Genomic DNA, 18,875 nt, shown 5'->3' with positions numbered 1-18,875 from the left:
CCCTAAACTAGACGAAATGAGGAATTCACGAGATTTGAAACGAACAGATATAAAAAATTCTACTTCTTATAGTCATTATCATTATTATAATTATTATTATTTAATAAAATTTAACACAAAATTGTACAGTTCGCTGGCACAAGAATTACACGAGCGCACCACTTATCTCCATATGGAGATAGGGTAACGAACAAAACACATAAATTCAACAAAATTTTTTAAAAAATTACAACAAGACTGCAACTCTATGTACTCAGAACTTATCTCTCTTCGGTAACTGATGGCAAGGACGTAAAACTGTCGTTCTCATTGGCAGGAGTTTTGGATTTATTAATATATGAACGAGCAACATCTAACATTAGCTCCACCTCCTTTTTATACTGGACAAGTGAGAAAATGTAGGGAGAATGATTGAGAATTGCAAAATATTTGAAGGAAACAGCTTACCATATTAAAGACATACCTCATTAATTGCACCAGCCTTAATTTTAGACTGCATTACACACCATTTCTTAAAATGTGCACCTGTTAAAATTGAGTGTTTTGAAATATACATCAAGAAAGAGTTCCTTATTCATTGAATTCAAAAAAAAAAAATAACAATAACAAAAAAATCACACTAGCAACTATTTTAGGGACAGACGGGGTATACTGATAAAATGCGATGAAGGGATGGTAATGAAGAAAATAGAAACGGTAAAATGTAGGTAGAAGTGAAGATTTCAACAGGCAGTCACTTAACAATAGGAAGTGATTTCAATTTGCAGTTTTAACAATGTTGGCAAGTCTATAATTAACATTTTATTACCACCAATATATTAAATTAGTATGTCCAAAATAAAAATTACAACCACATGTTCCTAATGAGATTTGGAGATTTAATGTTAACATGCTTGTAATTATTTTTTTGGACATTTAATGTTAGCATGCTTGTAATTATTTTTTTTGGACATATTAACGTAATATATTAGTGGTAAAAATAATTAATTTTAAATATTTATAAAATAATATGAAGAGTTAATTTCATTTTTGGTCCTAGATTATTATGCGACAATCCACTTTTAGTCCTCCTTTCTCAAAACATCCATCTTTTGTCTTCGTATTATTGTGGTATGGCCATTTTTTGTGCTATATCAATAAAATCGTTTAAATTTTGTAAAATATAAGGGCATTTAGGCTTTCAATTATGAATTTTTTTCAAAAAAATAAAAATAAAATATAACGGATTAACAATATTTTTATTGATTGAAATTGTCTTTTATTTAAAGATATTTTAACGATTTTGTTGACGGAGGACAAAAAATGGTCATGCCACAATTATACTAGGACCCAAGATGGATGTATTGATAAAGGACTAAAAATAGATCATCACCTATAAATCTATGACTAAAAATAGAATTTGACTCTAATATGAGTTATAATATAAATATCACGATGTGGCAGCAATGATGTCAGCGCCACATAAACTAAGCTAACGAAAATATTAACACCGTTAATTATTGTCCTTAATTTCACTACTTTTTAAAATAAAAGGACTAAATGGAATAGAATAAAGATACAAAGACTAAATTGAACAAAATACTATAGTACAAAGACATTATAGGTACTTTGACACACAAGAAGGAATAAGGGAATAAAAGGAGATGATATTTAGGTATGAGTTTTTCAATTAAGAGGGTATTTGAAACCCATAGTAGTAACACGTGGACCATAGTCTTTTTTTTTTTTTATCGGGTGACGCGGAGATTTGAACTCATGACCTTTGGCTCTAATATCAAATTGAAGCATGTGCTCCATCTCAATTAAAAGCCTAAGCTAATAATTAGATTGCACATTTAATGGTTATATGCTCATGTTCTAAAAATCTATCAACCAAACAATAACAATTACTTTGATACTCATTCCTTAAAGCTAAACCTGTCAACCAAACACACCCCTAGTCTTTTGATGAAAGTATTTTGCACTTTTGATAGTATGGTAGAATTGGAATGATTTCCAAATTGATGTTTGGACGTTTGGTTATATGACCCTATAATGGGAATAAATGTTTTAAAAATATGAAAACAAAAAATCAAGGCAATTGATCCTAATACAATGACATCCAAAGCATCAATATGAAAAAAAAAAATCAAAACTAAAACCTAAAAGTACTAATCCAAACTTAAAAGTTAGATTACCAGTAATGGAATAATACCCTTTTTTAATTAAGAAATGAAATTTTTAATTGAAGGGGTAATCAAAACTCATAGTTGTGTTTTAAAAAGTTCTCAACCAAACACTAACTATGAATTTGATTCTCATTCCTAATGTGTAAACCCATGAACCAAACACACCCTAAAATCTTTCTAGTGTAGGATAGAGGAAACTTACCAACTTTTATATCCATGGAGCAAGAGGATTCAGAATTTGTTTCCAAAGACCACCTACAATGAATCTGATGAAAGCAAATGTACTCAGCAATCAAGTTGAATAAACACACTAAAAATTAGAATATTTCTGCATAGAGAGGGTTCAGATATAGTTCACACATCCAATTCAACACTATGAAAAATCAACTCAAAATAACTCTATTGGTCAAAGTACATGGGTTGGTTGGTAAAAATAAATGAGGTTCTGATAGGGAACTAAGGTATCCAAATTGCATGATCTTGGAGAGCTAAAATCAAGGATTTAAAGATCGATTGATTACCCTTGATTGAGTACTTATGTTTGATTGGTTCTCACCTTTTTTTAAAAAAATATTTTTATGGACTATAAATAACACCTTCTCTTCAAAGGTATGTATGCAGAAAATTATTAATAGGAATCAACTTTAGTTTTTTTTTTTTTTTATAAAAAAAAAAAAATAAGCAAGGGAGGACGGAGCCCCGGAAAAACAACAAAACTAACAAAAGTAGTCACCACGGGCATGAGGAAATAGGAATCAACTTTAGTTAAGGGGCAGGATATATTCTTGCTGGGAAGTACGATTTGTGTCTCTTCTATATTGTCTCTCTTTTTCTTTTTTTTTTTCCTTGCAATATATCTATTTTTCATTCCTTTGTTCAAATCTATCTGTCTGCTCTTTACTCTTATCAGGTTTTCATAAGTTATGGCCAGGTTTCTACCAAAAATAAATACAGAAAGGAAGCATAGAAGTAAATTCACTCATGTCAAGTCAGTAGATTGCAACTAGCATACTATTTAAGAAGTGTTAAAGAGTCCCACATTGAAAAAATTAAGAGAGAATATATAGGTTTATAAGGTCATGAGTTAGATTAGCTAATTGATTGGATTTAATCTTTTAGTGTAGTTTGGCCCATGTGCATTACAGCTTAATTGAGTAACTCTGACCCAATTCTAAAACTATATAACAAGAAGAATCTTGCCAATACACCATACTAAAGAGCTAGTTACCGATAAATGTGAGAACCAAGAAAGTCCTAAACTATTTCTTAGCAATAAAATCTATAAGATTTAAAAGTAAACACAATCATATTTTGGGAATCAGAAATCAAATGAAAATTGTGAAATTTTCTATATCCACTTTTCTATCAACTTCTAAAGCTATATATCCTGGTTCAAAAGATGCAAGATGGATGAAAAAAACCTGTAAAGAGATAATCATTGACAATTCTACATGTTTCAGTGTGGCTCTCATAACTAATTATCATAAAGACACTTCAAGTAGTATAAAAACATAGGGCCACAAATTTGTAGTTTTGAGCAAAATCCACAAATTTGAGTTCACAAACATAGGATAAAAATAAAAATAAAAACAGTTGTAGTTTTGAGCAAAAATCCACAAATTTGAGAACAACGATATGAAACCCATAGCATGATAAATACAAGCTTAGCCTACCTCAAAGTAGGATCCAAATGGTACATCAAGCGCCTGTTGTACAGTCTCGAACACCTGGAATAGTAAAAATATTATCAAAAAAAAAGAAAAATAAAAGGGGGAAATTTCTAAATGCAAAGTGGAATTATGAGAAAAATTACAGCAGCACCGGCTGTTCATGGAAAGGTTATGATAATAATACTTACCAGCCATTTTTTATCAGGTGATAGAACAGCATGTTGATATTCTGTCATGGCTGTATCCGGTGGACACATTGGGCTGGTGCAAAGAGATCTGAATTTAATTTCTCTGACTTGACCATCATACTCTGTGGCAGAATGCCACTGACCCATCTTTAAAAAGAAACAAAGCCATACGACTATCCTTAAATATTAGTATCATGTTTACATTTCATTACTTCAGAAACTCAACAATATGGGAATACATTTCTAAACAATATGGGAATGAACATAATGCAACCTTCCCAATGTATACTAAGTGCCTAATTTCTGACCAGCACATATGATCTTATAAATAGATATTCAAGTACATTTTATCATCAATCTTGGAACTTACAGTGAGATTGGAATCCTTTCGTGCTGCACGGTATTCTTGTGTGAAATTTGAGCCATCACTCAGCAGTATTCCAAAGAATTCCTCAGCAGTGCATGGGAAAATATCCTAACATTTTTCATAATTTATCAGAAGAAATAAATAAACTATTTGTTATTTAAACAATAGATTTATGTCCAAGAAAGGATGAGTTTGAATATAAGACATACATTATATATACCAGAAAGCACTTCCTCTTTAATGAACGATTGGAACTTATCTGCCTTTGGCACACTTTCCTCTGGACTCTGAGGTAGTTGATTACCTCCCTTAATAGAGCTGCTATGTGCACGTAATGCTGATTGTTCCCTCTCCTGTGTAAAAGTGGATGGTGAAAAAATGAGTACAGTTTTCCATTGATATTAGTAACCCAAGTAGATAAAGCTTGACCAACAAAGCAACATATACGCTTTGAGTCCATATGGATTATGGTTTTATTCTTCTCTGGAGTGTTAAATGAGAATATTAGATCCAAAAAGAAAAGCCTAGTTCCACTTTTTAAAAATCATGACCAAGTAAATTATGGATACATATAATGCAGAAAGACTAATCAACATCTAGAAAACAAACCCTTTTCTCAGCTTCTAACATTGCATGATAGTTCTTTACTGCACGTTGCAAAACTCGCAGTGTATTGTTTCTGTTCCAAAAGGAAGCAAATTTATACCTGACCCTACCTGAAAATAGAGGAAGGACAAGTGATTCATTCCTTGGCATCCTTACAAACATAAACATGGATCAGCTTAAAATTAGTATCTAAAAATTCTATATAGGTCCATAAAAATACTATAGCTCTAACACCACTTCAAGTTGAGATGATGAATTACATGCTGACTGCTTTCACTTTTCAGGTAATCATGATCAAATAAGCTCAGATAATAAATAACATAAAAAGAGGGACCAAAATGAAAAGACTGAATGTTTCCATCCTGACTCAACACGGTGTAACAAAAATTAGCACAAATAGTATCTTGTGCTCAATCAGTGCATTGTGTAATAAAATATGCTCACACTAAGAATGAACATATTTGGGTTGTCATTTCATAATTCACCAATAAATTTGACTAATTTTACTCTCCCATTCCCTAAAAGTTTGGGATCAAATACATAGCCAGTAGTCACTGAAGCATTGATGAATTAAACATAGATCAGTTAGACCATTAATTAACCATCAAAAGACAGTGATTTTCCTTGTAAGTATTCTTGAATGCACACCATATTTTATAATTTCTCTTTCGATAGGCTATCCTTGTTTTCAAACTATATGAGCATAAATAGGACCCAATACAGAAATGGGATGAGGAATGTAATCATCAGACATCTTGGAGAAGAAATATATCCTAGACCCTTGTGATATTGAGAGCAAATATAATCTAAATCCTAAATCAAACTCAATAAAACAATTTTTTTTAAGGATAATAAAAATAGGCATGGAATTTTAATTTACCTGATGTAGAAACAAACAGTTAAAAGAAGGTAATGTGAATTAAATAAATGCAAGTTGACCTTTTCAGCGAATGCAATGGAAAAATGAAATACAGGCAAGCAGCTGTTGCAAAGAAAATATTTCTTGTAACTTGAATTACTAACCATCAGGGTTTCCTAAAGGTGGCACACCATGGCCACCTGCACCCACACGGAGAATTATTGTGATGGCAGGGTTAATGAATGCATGCTGACTCCTCCTAATCTGGAATGCAAAATAAAGAATTGATGAAATACAATAACAGTCCAGAAGCCACCAACAGAAAGACTCATATCACATTAACACCAAACAGGCACAATCATAATAAAGTGTGAAAGAAAATATATACCTCATCTATTTCACCAAAAGGAATGATTACCTGAAAACAAGAAACACAAAGACATTTAGTATATTTTGAAACAGGGAAGAAATTGGTAATCTTATTACATAAAATGTTGGTCCAGATGTTGAGATGATGATAAAGAACGTATAGGAAACACACTTCCTGAAAAGGAATAAAAGTTAAAAACCTTCAACTGTCTAGTTATTTACATTGTAAAAGAACGTTACAGTCCTATGATGTTTGGTTCCATTGTGCACGCGTGCACACACAGAGGCTCCTTATGCTCAATATTTATTGTTCATGTTGCCCATTACAGTGTTAGTACTCTACATTTCAACTATCCATAACCATGTCCTAAAAGTCCATCAAGATGAAGAGAACACAAATTTTCAAAAGATCTTGCAGGTGTGTTCAGATAAAAAGCTGTAGAGTAGGTAATATGAACTGATTACATTTTTTTTTCCAAAAGTGAAACACAAACCATTGTACAATAGGGAAGGATGCCAACCTTCATTTGCTTTGAGAACACATTAGAGTGGAAGCAGATGTGCCATGAGGAGACATACATGCGCCCATGGTACAAAAAAGATCTCTCAAGTGCACAAGAATAACTATGTTCAACAACCTGGAATCTCCGTCAAGTTAGATGAGCAACTTGACTGTAGTAAACACTAGCAATTCCAAGTAGGTAATTATCCGAATCCTACAATTACAAACATTGACATAATCTAAAAGAAGATGAATAAATTCAAGAAAAATAATTTACCTCATCAGCAGGAAGTTCAAATATTGTTTGCAGTGGCCCTGGTTTCTGGTGAACTACTGTGGGCCCTTGTTTATCCAAATTAACTCTCTTTCGAGTATTAGGACCACCAAAGCCATTCAAACCCCTAGAAAAGAACAAAGAAAAATCATCACCCAGTTGTTTAAAACATTAATTTTTGACTGGTTAGACTCAATTTTGATGGTTACATTTCAACTTACAAAATCCAGCAATCAATTGCTTATTGGATCCAAGAAGTCCCAAATCAATTAGTTAGTAGGTAACTAGGGATACAAATTTCTCAGTTGCTTAGCAGTTACTTCACTTAGTTATTTTCATTCATAAGTATTCTTCCTATGGCCATAATTACAAGTCAAATCAACAAATTTTTTAAAAGTACAAATATAAGAAGTATGATGATAGAAAAGAAAAATATAGAGATAAATAACCTCACAAAAAGGAATAACTTAAGGCAGCACATCAATATATTATAGAGTTGCAACATGCATGATAGTAACTATTAGAACAAAATATCAAGATTCAAAAGATTAATTAACAGCCAAATAAATTGTTCTATTGTATATAGATATGATATTGAAACCAGCCTCATAAGAACTAAGGTTAATCTGCTATTTATTATTCAAAAGTTGCACACAAATTGTAAGTGTTTGCCTACCACATGGCCCTTTTTAGTTTTTCTCCCTTAAACCCAAACTCACATCATCTTCAAATAGTTTGACTATTCCATAGATAGAAAAGCAGCAATCCCTTGAGCCATTCTGGAGAAGAGCCTAAACATAAGACCGCCCCAAACATACAATACAACAAACCAGGCAGCACCAGACATCTGAATGGCTAAACAGGCAAGTCTTGTCCAAAAATATCTCAACAAAAAAAACAGCAAAAGCAATAGACTTACCTAAAAGAATTCATATTTGATTTTATTGTTTCAATATGAAGACATACCTGGAAAACAAATAAGACATGATTCAATTCCAGTACAAAGAAATCTTTGCACGCCCTTTAAAGACAAGATATATTATTATTCCAAAGCATTGAATATAAATAAACAACAGCTACCTGCCCTGATGGGCTATCCAATGAATGCCATATGGCTCCAGTAGGACCTTCATTTTCAACAAGAACAGTCACTGAACCAAGAACTGCACTTTTCCAAATTATATCCCAGTCATATATCGTCACGTTGATCTGCCATGAATTCAGTAATCAATAAAGATTTATATTGAAAAAATAATACAGAAACTGCAACAAATAATAAAATAAAAATAAAGCAGATTTCTTATGAAGCTCAGTTTGATAAACTAGAAATTATGTTGCATGCACAGGGCAACATGTACATGACATGGACATAAAAAATCTGAAAAATTAGAAAATGGACTTGACAGTTACGATAATCAACTATGTCGATCAACACCAACAACAGAAAATACCTTGACAGGAAGTTCATCAACAGAAAAGTTGAATTCCTCTCCCCACAAAGGATTTCTAGAACCAGGAACCATTGAACTGCAGCAGTAACAAAAGCATCAATTAAGCACACACATATTTACAACTAAAGTTGATACAACAATTGGGGAATCTTGGCCATCCATCTAAAACAATGAATAGTGAGATTTATGCCAAAAAAGAGGAGGTGGCATTTATGTAAATAAATAGAAGTTTGAATTAATAAACCATGCGTATTTATCCCAAAATAATGTGTGGTTAGGCTTCCTAATCTTTTCATCCGTATTTAGGCCAAAACAATGCAAGTTGACTGAAATAATCCATGTTTATACCGTGTATTTAACCTAAAATAATACATGCAAAAGAAACCATGCATATTTATTCCAACAATAAAATAAAACAAAAATAATGCTGATTTTCCCCAACATAATGCAAAAAAATAAAAATAAAAATCGGCATATTTTAAAATGCCACCCTTCTGAATATGTTTAACAGGTTTTCCCAAAATGATGCTGTTTTTTATCCAAAACAACGCCTTTTCTCCCAAAATGATGTTCTTTTTCTCTTAAATAATGTAATAAAAGCTATGTTTATTTAAGTATAGATGTCATCCGACTACTATCTTCAGTGACTGAGATTTATTCTCATTTCTCACACTAGGCACTATTCTCATGGGATCTCATCATATGTATATTAACACATATTTGTTTAATAACTAATAAACATTAAGTGGGCAGAAAAAGTTACCAGAGATGATTCCTATAAAGAATAAAACATCAAGCAATACAGAACTAGAAGCCATATATATTCAGTTAAATAATACTCTATCATTCTGTGAGTCTGTGGCACTTTTATAACCTGCTTATCACATCCTTCTAAATATAGATGCCTAACAAACCAGTAAAGTGGCAGGAGGAAATTATGAAATAAGACATTCATACTACCCTAAAATGTCAACCAACATAAAAGTGCAACATTCTGATTTTTTAAGAAGTTATGTACTATCCAAAAAACAGAGCACCAAGCTGATTTTATTGTTACTACATGCAACATACATTGCAACACACTGACCTCTAAATTACGTGGACAATGTGGATTGACAAAGCTTAAGAGGCCCATAAGTTGATCTGCCCATCTATTAATTTCCCATCGCACTAAAACTCTAAAAGAGTTTAAACCTTATTTAATTTATGGGAAAATGGCACTTTTTACCCCTTAGTTATATACTTATAGCACTTTTCCCCCCTCAATTATTTAGGTAAGCACATTAGCCCCTCAATTATTCTAAAAGTGGTGCTTTTCCCCCCTGATATATTAAATTGACATTTATACCCTTAAAGTAAACATTTTATTTATTTTACTACTCCAACAAATTATTGCGTATACGTAGGGATGACCACGTTTCGGTTTGAATTGAACCGGATACTAAAGCAATCGAATTAATAGTTTACGGTTATAATTCAGATCTAGAACCCAATATTTAAAGGTCAATTTATTAATATTATGTATCAAAAAAATTGAAACTTGAACCGTGAACTGGCGGTTCTGGATCTGATTCGCAATTTTGAACCGTCTTTATTTTAAAATTTTATTTTTTATTTTAAAATAGTATAAATTCAACAATAAATGTATTTTATTTTTTCAGTTCGGAACATGAACCGTCCGTTCCGGTTCTCGATTTTAATAAACTCTAAATATCGAATTTCGATTCTAAATTGTAATTGGAATATTTCGGTTTGGTTGCTATAGTGTTTGTTTAGTTTGAACCAAATTATGGTCATAATTTGTTGGAGAAAAAAAATAAATTAAATATTTAGTTTAAGGGTAAATATGTCTATTTAACATTTCAGGGGGAAAAACAGCCACTTCAATAATTTAGGGGGAAAAAATGCTATAGATATATAACTCAGGGGGAAAAAGTGTCATTTTCCCTTAATTTATTTTTGCTGCTCTTTGAACTTGCAAACCAGGTAAAACTATATCTTAGTGTGACTAGCCAATTGGTACACCATAAATAACTATCAGCCCCACAAAGTTTATGCATTATCCATGAGTATAATTTTCTTCTAATTTCAGAGGATGGAAGGAATCTTTAAAATTTTCCTTTGACAAAGCTCATACAACTTCTGCAAAGTGAAGATGCTTTGGGCAAGCCTTGCAAAACAATCTTTTGAGAAGCTAACTATCAGCTATTATAGGGATTTTAAAAAGTATTGACTTTTCATATAATATTCATGGATATTTCAAATGTAAGAACGAACAAATAAAAGCAGGCTCGTTTACATTCTAATTGAATCACACTCTCAAACTGGAGTCCCAGAATATAGAACACCTTAACATCCTTAAGTTGACATAAATGAAGATACTTAAATATTTTTCCATATAGATAACATTAGTAGATCTTGAAATTACCTTCTCCACATGCTTACTCTTTATGTCGTAATGTACAGAAAAATAATCTGAATTGTAGTAGGACTCAAAAGTAAAGGTGACTAGTTGTCTTCTACATAGTTTCAATTCTAGATTATGCAGAGCACTACTCCATCTGTACTAAGATCTGAACATTAAATATTTTACCTGAAACGCTTTTGTGTGCCACAAGTTATGATTGCGTATGGATCTGATGTGCCATTGAGATTAGCAGCAACAAGATTTTTAGCAGCTAACAGTTCCACCTTCGTGCATAGCAATGTTAAAAGTATCAATTAATGAATTTCTAACAGGTTATCAAATTAAATTTATCTTGGTACATAGATTCATGCATGAAAGAAGAAGGCATAAAAGTATTATCAAAGTTTGAAAGGTACCTTAATTACATATGCAGAATTACTTTGGTAATCACCTGTTAACCGGCCCATCTACAAAATAAGTGCAGGACTGCATGTCAAACAAGTGGAAAATTACTTCATGAAAATTGGTAACGAAAAATTTTAATCGACCAGCCATCTGAATATCATATTATGGCACACAATTTACTCAAGGGACCATACCTGTGCGAGCTAGTAGCAATTAAACATTATATCACGCACAATTTACACCACTTCTAAATATAAACCATCATGGACTTATTTCAAACTCTATGACAAGGTAAGGTATCAACAAATAACTTAAGTTAAAAAGATTACTTGCTGCTAACAATTGACATATTTTGAGGAATGATATTACCTCATGAGATTCATTTAATATCTTGAATATTAACCAACTGCTCCATACCAAAAGCTAACTACAACTTTTGATGTTCTGCATCATCTTTTAATAGGAAATTGTAGGGCATATCAGAGCCATTAGACTGTAATATAAAATGACGATCAAATGATCAATTATGTATCATACTCTGTCCAAAATCAAGGTTGAGTTTTCTAAGTTTTCTTTTTACTCCAGTGTTCTTATTTCTCTATGAATAAGAAAATGGAAAAGTATTTTCAACACAAAAACTACATATTCTCATGGACATTGATTTTATGCTTTCCAAGGAGAGAGGCCTTTTCTAAACTTGCTCATCCACCATAAAAAAATTCTTCAACTTAAAACCATGACACAATATAACTTTAGAAAATCAAATGTTGATATTTCTGAAGTCAATAACTACTCTATATAACATAATAATATTATTATTAGCTACTCCCTCGGTCGCATTTTACCTGTCATGTTTACTATTCATTGGTCAAACCAACTCTTTCTTATTTGCTTATTTTCTTTAGTATTTTAAAATTATTTTTAAACTTAATTTTTTGTGTTCAATAGTACTTTTAATGTAGTTTCTAATATATAAATTTTATATACAAATACTAAACTTAATATTATGAAAAATTGAATTAAAAATAACTTCAATCAAGCCTCATTAACCGAATCAGACACATAAAATGGGACGGAAGGCGTATTAACAAACCAATAAAACTTAAAATCTAACATAAATGCAACACTGTTATTCATCAGTATTGCTTCAATTTTTAGATATTCCATATTCATCTTCTAAATTTCTGGAAAAAAAAAAAAAAAAAAAAAAAAGAGTAAGGTCTTCATTTTTCTCAAATTTCATATCACCAGAAAGGCCACTTTTTTAGTTCTCAACCAATACACATTTCACAACAATTTCCACCCAGTTCTCCCCTTATTACAATATTACCTAACCACATGATACTAGAGCAACTTTTAATTAAACTAAGGCATTACCACCTCCTTTCAAAAAAAAAATAATAATAAAAATAATAATTAAAAAAAAAAAAAAAAAAAAAAAAAACATTACCACCATTTCACTGATCAACCAGAAGAAATTACAGAACTAACCCCTTCTTTGTGGTAGAAATTGCTTATCTCATGGACTTTGTTTTATGCTTGTGAGAGAAGAGCTTTTTCTAACTTGCTCATCCGCCATGAAAAGTTTACTTAAATTCAGAACCATAACACAACAGAAGTTGAGAAAGATATTACTGAAGTCAAAAACTACTGTACAAAACATATTACTACAACACTTCTATTCATTGTTATCTCTTAGAGAGTTCAACATTCCATATTCTCTCCTAAGTTTCAGTACACAATAACAAAGGAACAGTTCATTTTTATCAAATTTTATATCACCAGAAAGGCCACTTTCTTCAATTCCAAACCAATACAATTTCTCAGAATCTTCCACTCCGCTCCCCCCTGATCACCTAACCAACTGATTCTGAAATCGACTTATCCAGAAATTAAAGCATGACAACCATTTCAACGATCAATTGCCGAGCAAAAACAAACTTTGTTTCCTAACAAGAATACGGCTAAAACGGATAATTGAAAGCGAAGTGGAAACTGACCTCGTCTTTATCTTCAAGTGCGTCGACAGAGTCTCCGGCGGAGCCACGATCGTCCACACCGGCGTATTCGCCGAGTGTGAACAACCAATACGCGAAGACGAAGAACGCCGCGGCGACGACGGTGACCTGCACCTCCCACCACGACGGCACCAGGCATTCCAGCAACGCCGTCTCCGTCGTCATCTCCGGTCCCTTGCCGCGTGCGTGAATTGAACGGAACCACAGCAAGTCAGCGTAGAGGAAAACGAACAATATCGGAATCAAAGTAAACGAAAGAACATTCTTTATTCTGTTACATACTTACATATATACATATTTTTGTATATTAAAATACAGAAGAGAGAGAGAACAGTAAACACGCAGTGAGTGTGAAGTGCGTGAGGGAGAGAGACAATTGGGTCAAAGAAGGGAGGGAGAAGAAGGAGGTTGAATAGGACGGGACGTCTTCGAAGGTTCCGCACAGTAGATGGAATTAAATACTCCTAGTTGACTGTGTAATGACCGATTTAGCCTTGGTACCTAGGCGTTCTTACGGTGGGTCAACAGGAATAAACGGGTTGTTGAGGGGTTATTTTGGCATCCAGTATAGTTTGTTTGTCTTATTTATAACGCCTAGAATAGAAAGATTGTTCTTTGCATATTGCACAAATTTTACACGCCAACACAATGTTTAGACTTTAGAATAATAGAGGAAATTTCAATTTTGTTCAGATGAGTATAGGGGTCTTGTTAATTTCAGCTCCTGATTTTTAAAAGTGTTAATTTAGTATTATAATTATGTAATTTTTGTCAGTTTTAGTCACTCTGGTCAAATTGCAAGTCAAATTTCACCGGAAAATTTTAATAGTTAAAATAATGAGGGTATTTTAGTCATTTTAAGCCTCTTTTTTTCTTTTTCGGCGAGTCCATCCCTTTCTCTCCCGTTACTAGCGTTCTTTCTCCCTATAAACCCTATCTTTAACATCATCAAGCCTCCTTTCCGCATCATCTTAGTTCATTGCATTCGCTAGAAATGGGAGAGGAAGGGATGGACTCGCCTGGGAAGAAGAAAAGAAACGTGAAAAATGACCAGAATACCCTCATTATTTTAACAATTAAAATTTTGCAGCGAAATTTGGCCGGTAATTTGACCGGAGTGACCAAAATTGACAAAATTTACATAGTTAAGGTACTAAATTGACACTTTTAAAAGTTAGGGACTGAAATTAACAAGACCCCTATAGTCATATGACTAAAATTGAAATTTTCTCAGAATAATATTATGGTTATGTGGATCTTCTTTTTTCTTTTCTTTTTTATAATGCAAATCGAAGAGTTAAAAGTATTTTTCACGAATGTAATTATTTTTTGTTTTTAGGAAAAATCTTGTGACGAGGATTTGTGAGATGGATCAGATTGTAGACAATTAGGTGTGTAAGTATTACATTTTCAGTTATAAGTATTATAATATTTATCATTAGTAACAATTAGTTTTACCCTAAGGTCTTGTTTGATTCGCAAAAAATATTTGAGAGAAAATGAAATTGAAATTTCATGAAAAATAAATTATCAAGAAGATTGATTTCATGGTTTGGTTGGTGAAAAATGAATTTTTGGGATTGATTTCATTGTTTGGTTGGAGTTTGAATAGTTAGGAATAATGAGTGTAATGAGTAAAATGCACCTAAATAGTAATAATGGTAATAAAAGTAATAAGTGCAAAATTGTCGAAATACTTTTTTTTTTCCAACTTTCATGAAAAACAAAATACCACACGCCAAACACCTTATGCTTAGATGACATGTAGTGACCTCTCCTATGTGGGAGGTCATGAGATCGAGAAAAATATGTTTGAACAGATACTACAATGTAATAGAGTTAGTACCATTCAGAAAATACCACCCCTCCCATTGAAAAACTTTTTGGTCAAAACTAAGGGAAACATTTTTATGTGGAAAAAAATTTCAATGAACCAAAAGGAGGAAATTTTTGTTTTCATCAAATAAACTTTATCCATCTAACCAAACATGATCTAATAATATCACAATTTCACATATAAGTATTACAATAACTATCATAATTAAGGATTTATTTTTAATTTGTATTAAAAAAAGATTTATTTTTAATTTAAATTGATATTAAATTATCTACAATAAGTATTACACTTTCTTTTAAAAGTAACATTTCACATATAACTATTGCAATATGTATATTAGAATTAAATTGTATAAGTATCACAATTTCAGTTATAAATATTAAAATATTTTTTTCATTAGTAATAATCATTTTATCCTAAATATTATCACAATTTCACATATAAATATTACAAAATCTATTTAAGTAGTAATTTATTTATTTCAAATTAATATTAAATTTTCTGTAATATGTATTATGATTTCTGTCATAAGTAAAACAAATTTTGTCTTAAATTTGATTCGTCGCACGGATTAAAACAGTGAGATGGTCTCACACAAATACAATTTTTTTCTTAGTACAATTGCACCTATATTTTAAATTTTGTCATGTGTTATTATCTTCATAATAAATAAATATAATGTCAATTTCATTTTTAGTTGTGGATTATACATTTAATTTTCATGTGTGACTTGAAAATATTTACAAACTTTTGTAATCCCTGGCCTGACTTCTGGTCAATAACCGTAAGTAAGTGCACATGCATGAACATATAACATTTTTCAATAAAGTGATTTTAAATCAAGTCGAAAATAAAAAGTGGTTGGAAATAGCAATAAAGGTTTTTCCGGATACCAAAAGTGGTTAGAACAATCAAATATATTTTTGAATTCAATTACTCTGTACAATGCAGTATCAATGAGGCTCAAACCCACAACCTCTCGTGTAAGAGTTCAACTTGGTACCATTGGACCACAAAGTCTTTAGTAAAATCAATCAAATATATTTTTTCTTCATGTTTTGATTAATTTTGCAATTGCTAGAAGGTTAGTGTGTTTGTTAATTCCATAAATGACCCGTTAACTGTATTATTGATATTTATTAATTTTTATCCTCAACTTTCAATTGAAGAATTTAGAATAAAAATTGATAACCATCAATAGTTAAGGAATCACTCTTAGAATTAACTTTTAAAAAATATAGATACTATCTTGCACATTTGACACATTTTGTCACTAGTTAGACATGCTAAAGAGTTTCCCTAAATCAAATAAATATTAAAGAGTAAAAGAGTTCTACTAGGTATATATACTTTCAAATTTTACTTTCTCACTTTTACTCCTTGATGTAATAAATAAAGATATGTTAGTTTCATCATGCATGTAGTGAGTCCCTAAAAAAGTGTTCACATCAAGAATTTGAGAGTGACAATAGAATTCGTGAGTAGAAATCGAGAGTCTACGTAGTATTTTCCTAAGTAAAAAGAGTAATATTTACTTTTAGTAATCAACTACTTTGCTATTGTCATATTTAATCTCTTTTTTTTTTCTTAATTTTACTACATTGCCTTTTTAACCTGGGATATAGTACAAATAAGCCACTGAACTATTTGAGAAACATCAATTAAGCCATCGAACTCAAATAACTCCCAAATAAGCCATTGAACCCGAAAAAAAAAAAAGAGCAAATAAGCCATTGAACTTAGAAAAAAAGAGCAATTAACCTTTTTAACAAGTTAACTTTAGGTTTTTGTTGACTGAATTACCCAATGTTTATTTTATTTACGTTTCTTTTATTATAATCCACTTACATAGTAATATATTTTAAATTAATTATAATCAAAATAGTTTTGTCTTGTTGAGATTTGATTTATTTATTATTATTATTTCACTTAATCTTATGTTTAAAAATAATAATAATTAAATAAATTAAATCTAGACAAGACAAAACTATTTTGATTATACTTATTTTAAAATATATCACTATATAGACAGAGTTAACCTGTTAAAATGTTATTAAATGCTCTTTTTTTCTGAGTTCAATGGCTTATTTGGGGGTTATTTGAGTTCGAAGGCTTAATTGATGTTTTCCAAATAGTTTGGTGGCTTATTTGTACTTTATCCCTTTTAACTTTCATTTGCTTGCCAAAATTAGTGTTTCATTTAATTTTTTTTTTTAATTTCAACTTTGACAAAAGAGGGCTAACGCCTAACGCCTAATTTTATCATTTTAGCCTTTTGTCCCAACATGTAATTTCTTTCCTACTCTCATAATCTTTAATAATTTAATAATAAAATACATGTTAACTCTCTCTATAACAAACAAATGAAAGTCAACTTCACCAAAAAAATAAAAAAAAATGAAAATCAAATATGTAATAAATTTTTTTTTTAAAATATGACTAAACGAGATAATGTTACAGTAGTCCAAAATTAAATGTAAAATTATTGTCTCAAGTAAAAATGTTAATGCAGTTGATAAGATCAGAAGTTGAATAAATTTATATTTACATATTCAATGTAACATTTTATATTTAAACTTAGAAAAGAACATTAAATAATTTAATGTGAAAAAAGGTTATCAAAATGATGCAACTAATGAAGTAATGAACCCCTGGACTCCTTGAGATGTAGTTTCATAAATTAAATTAATTAATCCATCCGCCGTCCATGTGATGTTGAAAAATTTGGGTCGTAATACATTATCACCTGTACAAATAATGCTTTGTTACGACCCTTTGAGACCGAGGGGTCAAGAGTACTTTATTTGCTATGTTTCTTCACAAAGCATCAGAACCGGATGGTATGAATTATGATTTTTACCAACAGTTTTAGAATATTGTTGGTGGGAATGTGTCTGGCTTTATTGTGGATTGCTTAAATTCTGGTTTGTTCTCTGAAGGATTAAATAACACAAATGTGATTTTAATCCCTAAGAAGAATGTATCTGAGCCGGTCGCTGATATGAGGCCAATTGCCCTAAGTAATGTGCTTTATAGGATTATGGCTAAGGTATAGGTAATAGCCAATAGAATGAAACCACTTATGGGGAATCTGATCTCGGAATCCCAGAGTGCTGTTATTTCTGGTAGGCTTATTACTGATAATATTTTTATAGTTGCGGATGTGAGGCATTATTTAAATAGAAAATAATGTGGTCTAACTGGTTGGGGAGTCTTGAAATTAGATATGGCAAAGGTTTATGATAGAATGGAATGACAATTCCTACGAAGGATGCTTGAGGTTATGAGTTTTGATGATCGCTGGATTAATCTGCTAATGCAATGTGTTACTACAGTTCAATATAATATTTTGATAAATGGCGTTAGTAGTGGCGAATTAACCCCAACCCGGGGTCTCAGACAGGGAGATCCACTTTCTCCATATTTATTCATTATTTGTGCCGAGGGTTTGTCTATGTTATTGCAGAGGGCTCAGATGGCTGGTTCTATACATGGCTGTAGAGTGGCTAGATGGGCTCCCCAATATCCCATCTATTTTTTGCAGATGATAGTCTGTTGTTTTTCAAGGCAAATATTCAGGAGGCAGGTGTGATAAAGCAATGTTTGGGGCGATATGAGGAGTTGTCACGACAGAAAGTGAATTATCATAAATCGAATATCTGTTTTAGTAAGAACACCAGGGAGGAGGACATGGATGTAGTGGCGGCATGTTTGCAGGTTGACCAGGCGCCCAACTTTGGGAAATACCTGGATT

General features: G+C 31.6%; 1 protein-coding gene and 1 long non-coding RNA gene across 4 annotated transcripts; one reads left to right on the top strand and one right to left on the bottom strand.

Annotated features, from left to right (window-relative positions):
- Positions 1-74: 74 nt before the first annotated feature.
- On the bottom strand, positions 75-13,652 carry LOC109177433 (BAG-associated GRAM protein 1-like). Of its 3 annotated transcripts, none has more exons than XM_019326816.1 (18): positions 13,267-13,449; positions 11,278-11,328; positions 11,048-11,145; positions 8,455-8,530; positions 8,084-8,212; positions 7,923-7,969; positions 7,007-7,130; positions 6,749-6,865; positions 6,247-6,276; positions 6,023-6,122; positions 5,003-5,109; positions 4,603-4,746; positions 4,397-4,501; positions 4,027-4,173; positions 3,842-3,895; positions 2,371-2,434; positions 464-525; positions 75-380 (listed from the first exon to the last, which is right to left on the bottom strand). In XM_019326816.1, exons 1-18 carry the CDS (start codon positions 13,447-13,449, stop codon positions 261-263), a joined length of 1,758 nt encoding a protein of 585 aa, XP_019182361.1. In that variant the 3' UTR covers positions 75-260. The 3 variants fall into 3 exon arrangements, with proteins under 3 accessions (XP_019182361.1, XP_019182363.1, XP_019182362.1); XM_019326818.1 differs by having other exon boundaries at positions 224-380; positions 11,278-11,347; positions 13,267-13,364; XM_019326817.1 differs by lacking the exon at positions 6,749-6,865 and having other exon boundaries at positions 224-380; positions 13,267-13,652.
- LOC109177434 lies at positions 2,441-3,758 on the top strand. The gene is made up of 2 exons (XR_002053582.1): positions 2,441-2,707; positions 3,393-3,758. It is a non-coding gene; the product is annotated as an uncharacterized LOC109177434 (long non-coding RNA).
- Positions 13,653-18,875: the final 5,223 nt, after the last annotated feature.

This window comes from Ipomoea nil, unplaced genomic scaffold, assembly GCF_001879475.1.
Source record: "Ipomoea nil cultivar Tokyo-kokei standard unplaced genomic scaffold, Asagao_1.1 scaffold0804, whole genome shotgun sequence".
Taxonomy (NCBI): Eukaryota; Viridiplantae; Streptophyta; class Magnoliopsida; order Solanales; family Convolvulaceae; genus Ipomoea; species Ipomoea nil.
This window is presented reverse-complemented; position numbering and strand designations above follow the sequence as displayed.